This window comes from Esox lucius, chromosome 17, assembly GCF_011004845.1.
Source record: "Esox lucius isolate fEsoLuc1 chromosome 17, fEsoLuc1.pri, whole genome shotgun sequence".
Taxonomy (NCBI): Eukaryota; Metazoa; Chordata; class Actinopteri; order Esociformes; family Esocidae; genus Esox; species Esox lucius.
Window position 1 is genome coordinate 38,128,831 of NC_047585.1, and position 11,385 is coordinate 38,140,215.

At 40.0% G+C, this 11,385-nt stretch overlaps 2 protein-coding genes across 4 annotated transcripts; one reads left to right on the plus strand and one right to left on the minus strand.

Annotated features, from left to right (window-relative positions):
* Window positions 1–2,339: 2,339 nt before the first annotated feature.
* Window positions 2,340–7,226, minus strand: nudt2 (nudix (nucleoside diphosphate linked moiety X)-type motif 2). 2 transcript variants are annotated; one of them, XM_020055365.2, is made up of 3 exons: window positions 7,093–7,226; window positions 5,061–5,187; window positions 2,340–2,918 (listed from the first exon to the last, which is right to left on the minus strand). In XM_020055365.2, exons 2-3 carry the CDS (start codon window positions 5,182–5,184, stop codon window positions 2,581–2,583), a joined length of 462 nt encoding a protein of 153 aa, XP_019910924.2. In that variant the 5' UTR covers window positions 5,185–5,187; window positions 7,093–7,226; the 3' UTR covers window positions 2,340–2,580. The 2 variants fall into 2 exon arrangements, with proteins under 2 accessions (XP_019910924.2, XP_010879145.2); XM_010880843.3 differs by having other exon boundaries at window positions 5,061–5,190.
* Window positions 7,227–8,057: 831 nt separating this feature from the next.
* On the plus strand, window positions 8,058–11,287 carry rfesd (Rieske (Fe-S) domain containing). Of its 2 annotated transcripts, none has more exons than XM_010880841.4 (4): window positions 8,058–8,111; window positions 9,109–9,296; window positions 10,330–10,364; window positions 10,648–11,287. In XM_010880841.4, the coding sequence occupies exons 2-4, from the start codon at window positions 9,131–9,133 to the stop codon at window positions 10,951–10,953; spliced, it is 507 nt and encodes a 168-aa protein (XP_010879143.1). In that variant the 5' UTR covers window positions 8,058–8,111; window positions 9,109–9,130; the 3' UTR covers window positions 10,954–11,287. The 2 variants fall into 2 exon arrangements, with proteins under 2 accessions (XP_010879143.1, XP_010879144.1); XM_010880842.3 differs by having other exon boundaries at window positions 8,071–8,111; window positions 9,106–9,296.
* Window positions 11,288–11,385: the final 98 nt, after the last annotated feature.

Consider the following 11,385-nt stretch of genomic DNA (forward strand, 5'->3'; position numbering starts at 1 on the left):
AGACTGTTCTATAATGAGATTATCGAATAGGGTAGAAACGATCACTTAAAAGCGTGATGCTATCGGTGGGATTCCTGTATAGATCAGTAATATGGTATTGATGTCAATAAATCTAGCAGTAGTGAAGGTCAGCTTTAGATTTAGATTCAGAAAGTCGTGGAACAGGTTTTGTGGGGGTTCCATCAAACAACCAATAAACAATTTTATTCAGGAAATTACTGTCAGCATTGAGAATACAATCATGCTTTAGCTGTCCCTTTTAGAGATGTCAGTGTGGGCTACTTCCCTTAGCGGTATTTTGACGTGTAGGTACAAAAATCACAAAGTAGCGTACCAACTCTGCTCTGGGCATGTTATTGAACTCCTTACATTCACTTTAAATTACACTAACATTTTCACTAAGATTATTTATGTGTTTTACGGGATGTGTGTGACCTGACGAAGATCCCATTTAGATCGAAACGTCTGTTGTGCAACTCAAGTAACCGTGGGAGTTGCGGAAATTAATTTTTTTGTTCGTTTTTCTGTCTCAAGTCGAATTTACAAAATGATTTTCACCTTTCTCAACTTTGAGAAACATATTGGACTCGTACTTGAATTGGGTCAATGCACCATGGCTTTTCTTGAATTTATTTCCCTCAGTGGTTTCATAACGAGGGCCTATTGGATATTGAGCTGCTAATTTAAATTAAGATAAACTACTGTCTTAAAACCTGATTTCTCAAGCATCAAATGAGCCACTGGCTCCATGATATGGAGACTGGCCTGAGACTGAACCTCCGTGCGGACCTCACTTGGTTGTCGCGTCCTATATCGGTTATAGCTCACTGGGTCAGAGCATGGTGCTTGCGACCCGAAGGTTGCGGGTTCGACTGGCATGTAAGGGGGGTATGAAACGGCAAATAAGTGTTTCTGGATAAGAGCATCTGCTAAAGGACGTCAATGTGGACCTCCTGTGAAATATAGCTTGTTTCTGTCTCCACATAGTGGTGATTGACGTTGTTGCCAGCAGCAAATAAAATGTACTATTTTGTCACATGCTTAGTAAACAAGTGTATACTACCGTGAAATATTTTCACGCCCATAACCAAAAATCCAGAGTTAAAAATGGAACCATAGGACACTGCTGTGGTGGTTTACAAAAAACCGAATGATTGGTAGCTCTTCTACAAGGTTGTTTTCACTTTCTTGAATGAAAAGTGTGTGGGCTGACCGGATGAATATATGCAAATAATTACACTACATAAACATTAAATTGGCTGGTTGGAATGAATCCTAGCCCTTCTCTTTCTGTTGAATGATTTGGCCACTGCCTAAATACAGTGGCGGTCATAGTAAAATACAGAGACTTGCCTTTTCTGATGTTAATTTGGTGGCAACTTGCTTGTCAAACACCAAAATGGTGGCAGCTTCCTTGTCAGACACCAAAATATTTGGATGTGTGTGTATATACGTCGTGGTGAAGAAAGAGCTGAGCCGCAAAGTGAAGCTCTCGATTTACCGGTCAATCTACGTTCCTACTCTCACCTATGGTCATGAGCTTTGGGTCATGACCAAAAGGACAAGATCCCGGATACAGGCGGCCGAAATGAGCTTTCTCCGCAGGGTGGCTGGGCGATCCCTTAGGGTGAGAAGCTCGGTCACCCGGGAGGAGCTCAGAGTAGAGCCGCTGCTCCTCCACATCGAGAGGGGTCAGCTGAGGTGGCTTGGGCATCTGTTTCGGATGCCTCCGGAACGCCTTCCCGGGAAGGTGTTCCTGTCCCGTCCCACCGGGAGGAGACCCCGGGGAAGACCTAGGACACGCTGGAGGGACTATGTCTCCCGGCTGGCCTGGGAACGCCTCGGTGTCCCCCCGGAAGAGCTGGAGGAAGTGTCTGGGGAGAGGGAAGTCTGGGCATCTCAGCTTAGACTGCTGCCCCCGCGACCCGGCCCCGGATAAGCGGAAGATGATGGATTGATGGGTGTATATACGTGTGTGTGTGTGTGTATGTATACAGCTCCAGAAAAAATCAAAAGACCACTGCACCTTTTTCTTTCCTTTCCAAAAAAGTCGAAAAGGAAGGTTTTGAGTGAGGAACAGAAGGGTTAAAATTAAGAGACTACTGAAACACTTCTGTTCCTCACTCAAAACCTTCCTTTTCGACTTTTTTGGAAAGGAAAGAAAAATGTGCGATGGTCTCTTAATGTTTTCCGGAGCTAGCTCTGTGTGTGTGTGTCTGTGTATATTTATTTATTTATTTATATATATATATATATAATATAAAAAAGTGCAGTGGAGAACCCTGAAGACATATTTCCACCACAGACCTAATTCCTTATCACCCATATTAGGATACATGTGAAAGAAAAATGTAATGGATTTTAATGTATGACCAACATGTGGAACACACACTTATTTGGAAATACTCTGCAATTTGTTTATATTTCACTTTTCCCCCCAGAAAACGTCAGAATGGCCATTAGTCATTGTGCATCTGAGGGCAATAACCAAGGGATAAGGGACACGGTTACAAACTCTGTTTCCGTTCTTCAAGTGATCCACCCATGGCTGTTTAAACGCAGCTTTGCTCTGCATAATTCTTAGCTTAGTCCTTGTCCGTTTTTCTCCTGCTGTGAGTCTAGGTGTCGCTGTGCTGCCCTCAGGGTGTCCTGCAGGTCTTTGTACTGGGCCAGGGAGCAGGCCTCCTCCAGCCTGGCCCAGCGGTAGTCCTGGTGTTCCGCTGACAGGGTAACCTCGGTCTTGGGGTCCCTGAGCTCTGCCAGCCAGTACAACACATCCTTGGGCCGCCCTTTCACGGTGTAGTGCAGCTCCTGGAGGAAGCCGTCCAGCACCTGCAGGTGCTCCGCCCCCAGGCCCGCCTCCTCCTGTGTCTCCCTCAGAGCGGTGGTGAGGTCATCCTCCCCTGGGTCCACGTGGCCTAGAGACGAGGGTTGTGTTAATTTGGCATCGAAACAAATTAAATCTGACTGAAATGGGAAGGGACTACCTGGACTTGACCAATCAGAAACAAACCATTTGTTATGGCGCGTTCAACTGCAGTAATCTTTCACTGGTGGGTAACAACCCATGATTGTGTTTTGGGTCTTTTTTGTTTCAGATGTTTTCTTAAAAGCAACAAAACAAAAACTGACAGATGTAGACAGACTGGGTGCTTACATTTTGTAACACAAGAAAAAAATAATAAGATATCAAAACCTAGAGACATCACAACACAAAAAAGGCAGTTCTTAGTTATCAGGAATGATAGTGGTCTAAGTTCAAAGTGCGCATTAATCCGTATCCAAATGTTTATTGGGACATGCATTATGGTATTAGGACTATAAAAAGGCTTCTCAAGGCAGATAGGAAACAAACAATGCACACATACAATAAGTATCATTATCTGAAAAAGTGGGGTCCTGTATACCAAGTCTTTATTTCAGTCTTATTCCTAATGGTTTCTGTAGACAATGAAGGAACCAAACAGACTGATCATGCTAAGTATAGCTGGGATCCTGGATTGAGGGCAACAATTAGCAGACACTATGGTCCTACTTTGAGTAGTGAGGGCATGCTTTTTTGTTTTGGGTACTGTCCCCCATGGAAATCATACCCACAAACCAGGTATTGCCCGTGCAAGGGTTAGTTACAATGAGGATAGGGGCCTCGCCTGAGAAAACATAGAGGAGTTTGGGTGGTGTGAGAATTTTTTGTTTTTAAATGTTATTTTACCTTTTAAAGAAACTTATATAATAAGTGAACAGTTTTCTTAAATAATCCCCTATTTTTCAACATGAGTTAACCAATTATAAATATCTTAGGGCATTTTTCCTTTATTCAGACGCATTTCAAAATGGGGAGACAAACTAGGAAGGGAAAGTGGAAATGGTTAAGACGGGGTGTGACCTTTGGGCTCCTTGTTTGCGCACACGTGCTTGTACCACCACACAATGGGACCTGCACACATTTACTATTTTAATTGTGGGGGGGGAAATAATATAGAAATTAGACATCCCAAACTATTACTTTGTTGAACCGCTTTCAATCAAATAACTGCAAATTAGGCTTGCATGATTTGGATAAAAAATTTAATCACAATTTATTTGACAAATATTGCAATTACGTAATTGCGATATTTGTCAAATAAATTGGGATTCATAACCGTATGGTTATGATTTGCGATTTTCAAACATGGTGTAAACAGTGTAGATGATCTCACTTTAAAATAGAGATCATAGTGATATAAAACTGAATATAAATCGAGTAAAAGTTTTGATATTGCACATGTCAATATTGCAATTTCGATTATAATTTGATTAATCGTGCAGCCCTACTGACAATAAATGCCTCTTGTAGCCAAGGAGCTTGGTACATCTTCCTACTGCCAATACGGTTTACTTTTCAAAAGCAAATTGCTTCTGTTTTTGAGTGGTGCCCCCTACCAGCTGCTGTTTTAGCTCTTCCAATGTGATTTGGATGGGATTCAGACATGGACTCTTTACTGGCCCTTCTTAAACACTCACACCTTTCTCCTCTTAGCCATTCCGGATTGTTTGTAATGTTTTAATGGGATTGTTACCCTTATAAAAGACCCCCATCCTTCAAAAGAAATCAGCAAACTGGGTATCTAAAGAGTTGAAAACCGCCTTTGGTGGAGAACACCTACCAAACATTAAATTAATTAGAGCAGATTGCTGTTGAGAAGTGGGATAAATTGCTATTAGAAAAAGTACAGCAAATTCATTAGGCAGTATACTATTTTCGAATTGTATTTATTGACTGCATTTCACAGTTATTTGACAACTTTTATTGATGAAATGTGACAAATAAAATGTTATTTGATTTTGCAGTTATCTGGTACTGTAATTTAGTCCATGTATTTTATCTTTAATTTCTATTTTGACATTGTAAACTTTAACAAGGAGACTGTTGACAAAGGATAGACCTCAACCAAAGGTGAACTACTAAAATGTGTCGCCTGACACTAAATAGCCCATTTAAGGCCACATAAGAATTATGTCATGCCTGTTATAACAGACGTGGAGTATGAACGTGAATACGCCACGGATATGCGCTCTACCTTTGGGCGGGGTCCAGTGGTGCTGACCATACGACGTCTGTAGGAGGAGGTACTCGATGACGCCTGGAGATGTGGGCTGTGCTAGCCGACGAAACACGAGGAATCCGCACGCGCGCAACGCCATTACCTGCTAAAAACAGACAAAGCGATTACCCCCTCACGTAAAAAATACATCCACATTCATGAAGATGAATGAACATGTACTGTTTTTAATTTAAACGGTATTTTGGCAGTTGTCCAGCACCCAGGTTACAAAGCCACGTCATATCACAATCCAAATAAATTCCCTAACACCTGTTGAAAACAGCTGTTGATGTATCTTTGTGAAAAGGGTTAAAACACCTTTCTTGGGATGCTTTTCTACATCAGGACCTGGACTATATCATCTAAGGAACTGTGAATTCTGCTTTGTATTCTACAGGAGAATATCTGTACATCTGTCTGTGAGCTTAAAGCTAAAGCACAGCTTGGTCATGCAAGAAGATGATCTGAAACATTTAAGAACAGACTTGTGAAGTTGTGCAATGGCCAATTCAAAATCAAGAATCAAACTCCATTAAGATGTTGTGGCAGGACGAGAAAAAAAATAAAAAAATCTTTCATGCTCGAAAACCCACAAATGTCAGCGTTACAGCAGTTCTGCGTAGAGGCAACATTTCCTTCACTGTACTATGAGAAACTGATCTGAATAACTACAAGGGAACTTTAGGAGTCATTGGTGTTAAAGGTCACTGGTGAGGTAAAAAAAAAAGTAACTTTTTCATACAGAAGAAATTTGGTGTTGCATAACTTTCTTGAATCTATTAAATTAATATAAAAAATCTTGTTTGTTCAGTCAGGTTGCCTTTAACCTAATATGACATTTAGTTGAATGTGATCTGATAATATTCAGTGCAGAAAATATGCTATATTTTGACAAATCGTTTTCAGCCCTATAGCTTTCATGACAAACCACCCTCCTGGGTTTTTCAAGCACAACTGTGCTAGTTTACCTTGAAAAACATCCAGTCAGTGGCAGTCCTGTGGGCAAAAACAACTTGTGGACAAGGGAGGTCAAAGAATGACAAGAACTGGGCCAAATAACAGACAGGACCTACGAAGGCAAATAAAGACCATACAGCAGTAGTGCGCTGAATGGCATACAAAAGCTTACAACTCAGTCCTTGTCAGCGATGGACATTTAAAGCAGACAAACACACATGCTCCAATCCTATTAGCTAAAAACTAAAATGCAACTCCAGTGGGTAAGCAATCACCAACACTGGACAACCGTGGGGTGGAAAAACATAGCCCGGTCTGAAAAATCCCTGTTTAGTTTACTTGAGAGGACCTCATTTAATTACAGCATATTTGGGGTGAAATGGAACAGGCTTTTTACAACATAAACGTATTATGTACCACGATGGTGAGAATTGCAATACATATCATATCAGCACGTCTATTTATTGTGATAATACTGTTCTGTGACATCCTAGGATAATATGCGTAAATCATCACTCACGCTTCAATTTTATAACGATTTACTTCATGACACTGCATGATAGTTTTGTTATTGAAGTACGTCGGCCTGTAGTTGTAAAGCACACATTAATTTGATGGTATGGTAGGTTAATCATTGTCTACTAAAACTGATACTAGTACTAGAGCAACAGTTGGTGGTTACTACACATACAGTGAACTTTTATACGTGCTAGCATAGCCTGCAGCAAGCTAAATACAATTTCAGGATTTGAACGGTATCCCCAAATAAACCCAAAAATATTTCCCCACAGTTTTGTAGCCATGACCATAAGTGGTCAACAATGTATTCCACCCTCCGGTTGATGTGTAGCATTCGTTTGCTCTTTATTTGTTATTAATGCAATCCAACATACAATAACCTTCCAGTAAAGGCTAACTCTGTGATAGCTAGGACAGCATTACTGCAAAAATCTTGAAGGAGTGTAGTATCGAAGTGAATTATAGCTCACTAGTACTCAAGAGCTTCTCAAACGTTTGTCGACCAGATGTTGTATCCATTAACTACACTTACTTTTAAATGACTCAATTAATACACTGCAGAGAAGAACAGATGTTGACTGTCACGCGTTAAAGAAACGCCGGACTGTTTTCTATGAACGTAGAAGATTTTGTTCGTTCTTGCGTTTCAATTGGATGAATCAAAGTCCTCTGAAAAAGGATTCCGGAGTGTTCAAAGTGAACACTAACAGAAAGGTCCGCTCTCCGAAGTTCACCATTGCATTAAATAAAATAAAAAAAAATGGAATAAATACATAACAAAATGTGTTAATACATGAACAATAAAACATGTTTTGTCAAATGATTACGATACATTATTTTAACCATTTACTTCCATGATCCTCCTTTGCTTAGTCGGATTGTGTGTGCATTATGAAACAATTTGGACGATATGATACCCTGAATGCTTGAATATGACATTTTAGAGCCCATCCCCACCCCTTTACCCAAATGATGAAACACCAGGCGGTCTTTCATTGATTTATTATAATCAGAATGATTACATAGTAACGTAATGACAGGTAATTCCAGTAAATTCCTGTCATTATTTTCAGGCAATTTTCTTAAAAAGGGCTAAATTATAATTATGAAAATGTCAGTGCTATTTCAATCATTATAGTGAGGAACTATTATACATTTTTCAAATCACACTTTTAATTGCACTTCCTTTCAGATTATATTTGTATTTGTATTATGCAGTCTTTAGTAGGTATGGCTTTGTAATTCACACAGGCACTCAAAACAATGTAGCATTTAGGTAAATAATACTGATTAATATTTCTTATTTTTAATTACATAAAGTGTATATTACAGAGAACATCCTGGTCCATCTATGTGAATCCACCTTGTGTTTTGCAGAGATAAAAACTGCATGCCCACTCCAGAGATTAAGATGGGTAGATAGGGCTAACTGAAATGAGGCGGAGGCTAGAGATAGTGATGTGGCACCTCCTTATTCTATGATGCCCCTGGGTACATCTAAAATGAGATCATTTCAACTTCAGCAAGAGAGAGGAACAAGCTGCTGCAAAGGTAAAAAGAAAACACAAAATTACAAAACGTTAGCCTTACTTTGAGATAGGGAATATGAATTGGTAATTTGTGAACGAGAAGGTTGTCAAATGGGATCCTTGTAACAATTCTGCATTGGTTCTGACTGACATTTCATTGTGCAGTGTACTCTGTTAATGGGGCAACATCAATTGTTTCTATTTATTCACTACGCAAAGGGAGTGACACTTCACAGTTGGGAGAACAGAGACAAAAGACAAAATATTTCATGATTCTCTGTCACTTCGCATAGTGAATATAGCCATACCTGGTTCATCTTACAACCATGTAAGATGAATCAGGTGGGATTTATAATTCTCAGCATCCCCCTTCTCTTGGGTTCAGAGGGACTGCTGTCTTAAACAGAAAGGAGATGTCTAAAAAAGAAAGAGGGAAAGAAAGAAGAGAAAAGAGAGAGAGAAAGAAATTGAGAGAAGATTTTTTAAATTTAATTGAAACAATCTTAATTGAGGATAATCTGAATATTCTATTGTGTTCTATTATTCAACTCAATATGGGTGTGTATCCAGACTGGCCTATATTATTTAAACAGCACCAAGCGATTACCATTTTTGCGGCATTAAATATGCAACTTTCTTACATGACAATGTATTTGCCAGAGGGCATTAGACATGTGGCACAAGCTCCTTCTGCACTTACTATTTATGTCCTCTCAGAAGTTATTCAACTTGAAATGACACGCTCGTTATTCCGGTCAGTAATACATAAAATACTTCAGGGTCTTTTGCAATGATGAACGCTTAGAAGATATGCTTAGAAGAGAAATCAAATAGTTAATATGTTGCCTCTGCTTTTTAGGCTAAAACATTTTCTGTCATTTTATAGTGCCAATTCAATATTTAATGGTGTTTGTACGAGTACACACCCGTTAAATATTAAACTGGCACTATATTTTGTTTTACACTCTGTATGGACAGTTGAAAGCTATGCTAAAAGTGTCTTTACTTTATGTAAGCAGTGTTTAGAGTATCAGTACTTCCATGGAGGAGAGTGCAGAGAGGCTAAAGCCTACAGCAGGTCCTCACTTGGTGGGCAGGAAGGAGGATCTGATAAAAGCCAAACGGTCTTTCAGGACCCTTGAGGGCAGGGATGTGCTTGTGATCCATCACCAAGGAACCTTCTATGCTATGGACTTCCACTGTTACCGTAAGTAGAAATACTCCTTCCTGGGTTTTAAGATTTCCCAGAGCTGTGGGTGCGCTCTTGCCATTTACTACTCCTACAGTATGCCAGCAGCCCTGCGTACTATGTGGTGCTATGTGTATGCTGGTGCTAACATGTGTATGCTGCACCTGACATGTGTATGCTGGTGCTAACACACATATGCTGGTGCTAACATGTATCCTTTGTCCTGATCTTGTTCACATTATTCACCCACATTTATAGACAGATGTTTACAATTGAAATAGGCATTGTGATCATACTGTGATCTAATGTTTCTGTTTTCTTCAATATATATATAAAAACATAAACAAAATATAAAATCACAATATGAGACCTTATACCATGTGTGCGACATCACATCCCTTTTTACTGCTCTAATTATGTTGGCAAACCAATTTATAATGGCAATAATGCATCTTGGGTGTTTGGGATTTTGCAAATATACCACAGCTAAGTCCAGTGTCCAGGCACTCCATGATGCTTTGTGCTTAAAGAAATTGTCTTAGCCGTGGTATTTCGGCCATTGACTTCTTATTCAAATACATACATTTTAAGTGAATATCTGTCAAATAACGTCCACACAGGAAGGATAAGGAAATCTGGTCATAAAGTGTTTAGAGTGTGTAGAGAAAATTTTTCAAACACAAAAACATTGATTAGATACTGACTGGATCTTGATCAAATCACAAACAGAACACACTGAGCAAGGTGAAAACATGCTTTTCTTTGGTGAACAATGATATAGAAGTTAAGGTAAAAAAGGTAAAAAAGCACAAACAGATCTGAGCTGGTTTGGAAAAATCTGACAAACAAGTTTTCAGTAGACATTGTTTATGCGTGTAAAAAGTACTATAAGTCCAATTAGATAAATGCACTTAGGGAGCTATTTACTTTGCTATCAATGGAAAATGTTTCCACATAACACAGATATGGGGTGTCCAGTCAGCAAAGTTTAACAGTGCCGTGAACATTTTGGCTTGTACTGCAATACTTTGGTTTTCTTTTATTTGGACAGATGCCGGGGGACCATTGCAAAATGGAGACATAGAGGTCAGTGACATAATCTTCATCTATAGAAATGTATTTATTTGGGGCTGTTACTGATTACTCTGGTTGCTCCAGTTGCTTGTGTAGTCGACTGTTTCAGCAAATAAGTAATTGGTTTCCTTACTATGTGGTGTTTCCAAGTCAACATCCATGAACACCTTTCCAAGTCTCTGCCTCTAACAATGGCCCCTGGTTGGAATGAACGCACCGAGAGATGATACGCAATCACCACCTGCCCACCACAACATTCGGTCGAATCTTAAAACAACTGTGGTTCTTCTCGCAGGAGTTTGACGGCAAACTGTGCATAGTGTGTCCGAAGCACAAGTACAAGATCTCCCTGGCCGACGGGGAAGGCATCTACAGTGCCAAGAAGCCCCAGGCCCCTGAGGCCGCGCCCACGTGGCACTCCAAGGGCATCAAGCAGCGAATCCACACAGTGACAGAGATCAATGGGGACGTCTACGTCACACTTTCATGTGTTCCCCGTTTTATTGACTCTGACTACTTCCAAGGAGAGAAGGGCAGAATTGAGAGGGAGAGGTTTGAGGCCGAAGATGCCAAAAAGAATTCGAAGGCCAGAACATCCTGATGGCGTGACGGGCTACACGGCTTTCTGCTCGCCTTCATTTGCTCTGACGTGAAGGGAAGGAGAAGGAGGAAAAGAAACGGGGAGAGGATGTCGTTCTATTAAAATACAGTTGGGGTTTTTCTCAAGTTAGCTGGTATTCAAAGGGCAGTTAAGTAATTATGTCATCCCTGATGTTTGGACATTTTATTCCTAGTCTTGAGCGGCCAATCAGATCTCTCACATGAAAATGCTAAAGGCAGTACGTGACTTTACTTAGTCTAAACACTGCCAATTAGATGTGAGCGTATTATATTTGTGTGGTAATGGTTTCATTTAATAAATTCCATGAAAAGTCGTACCTTAATTTAGTGTTAACTGTATACATAATGTTTTTCAAAAACAAATAAAACATTGCAAACACACCAACACACATTTCAACACACCAACACACAA

Bases quoted from the DNA above. Each gene is read 5' to 3' on its own strand.
- nudt2 (XM_020055365.2), bottom strand. From the start codon at position 5,184: ATGGCGTTGCGCGCGTGCGGATTCCTCGTGTTTCGTCGGCTAGCACAG. The intron at 2,919-5,060 runs GTAGAGCGCATA...CCTCGTCTCTAG, and splicing joins CCACTGGACCCCGCCCAAAG to GCCACGTGGACCCAGGGGAG.
- rfesd (XM_010880841.4), top strand. From the start codon at position 9,131: ATGGAGGAGAGTGCAGAGAGGCTAAAGCCTACAGCAGGTCCTCACTTG. The intron at 9,297-10,329 runs GTAAGTAGAAAT...TTATTTGGACAG, and splicing joins TATGGACTTCCACTGTTACC to ATGCCGGGGGACCATTGCAA. The intron at 10,365-10,647 runs GTCAGTGACATA...TTCTTCTCGCAG, and splicing joins TGCAAAATGGAGACATAGAG to GAGTTTGACGGCAAACTGTG.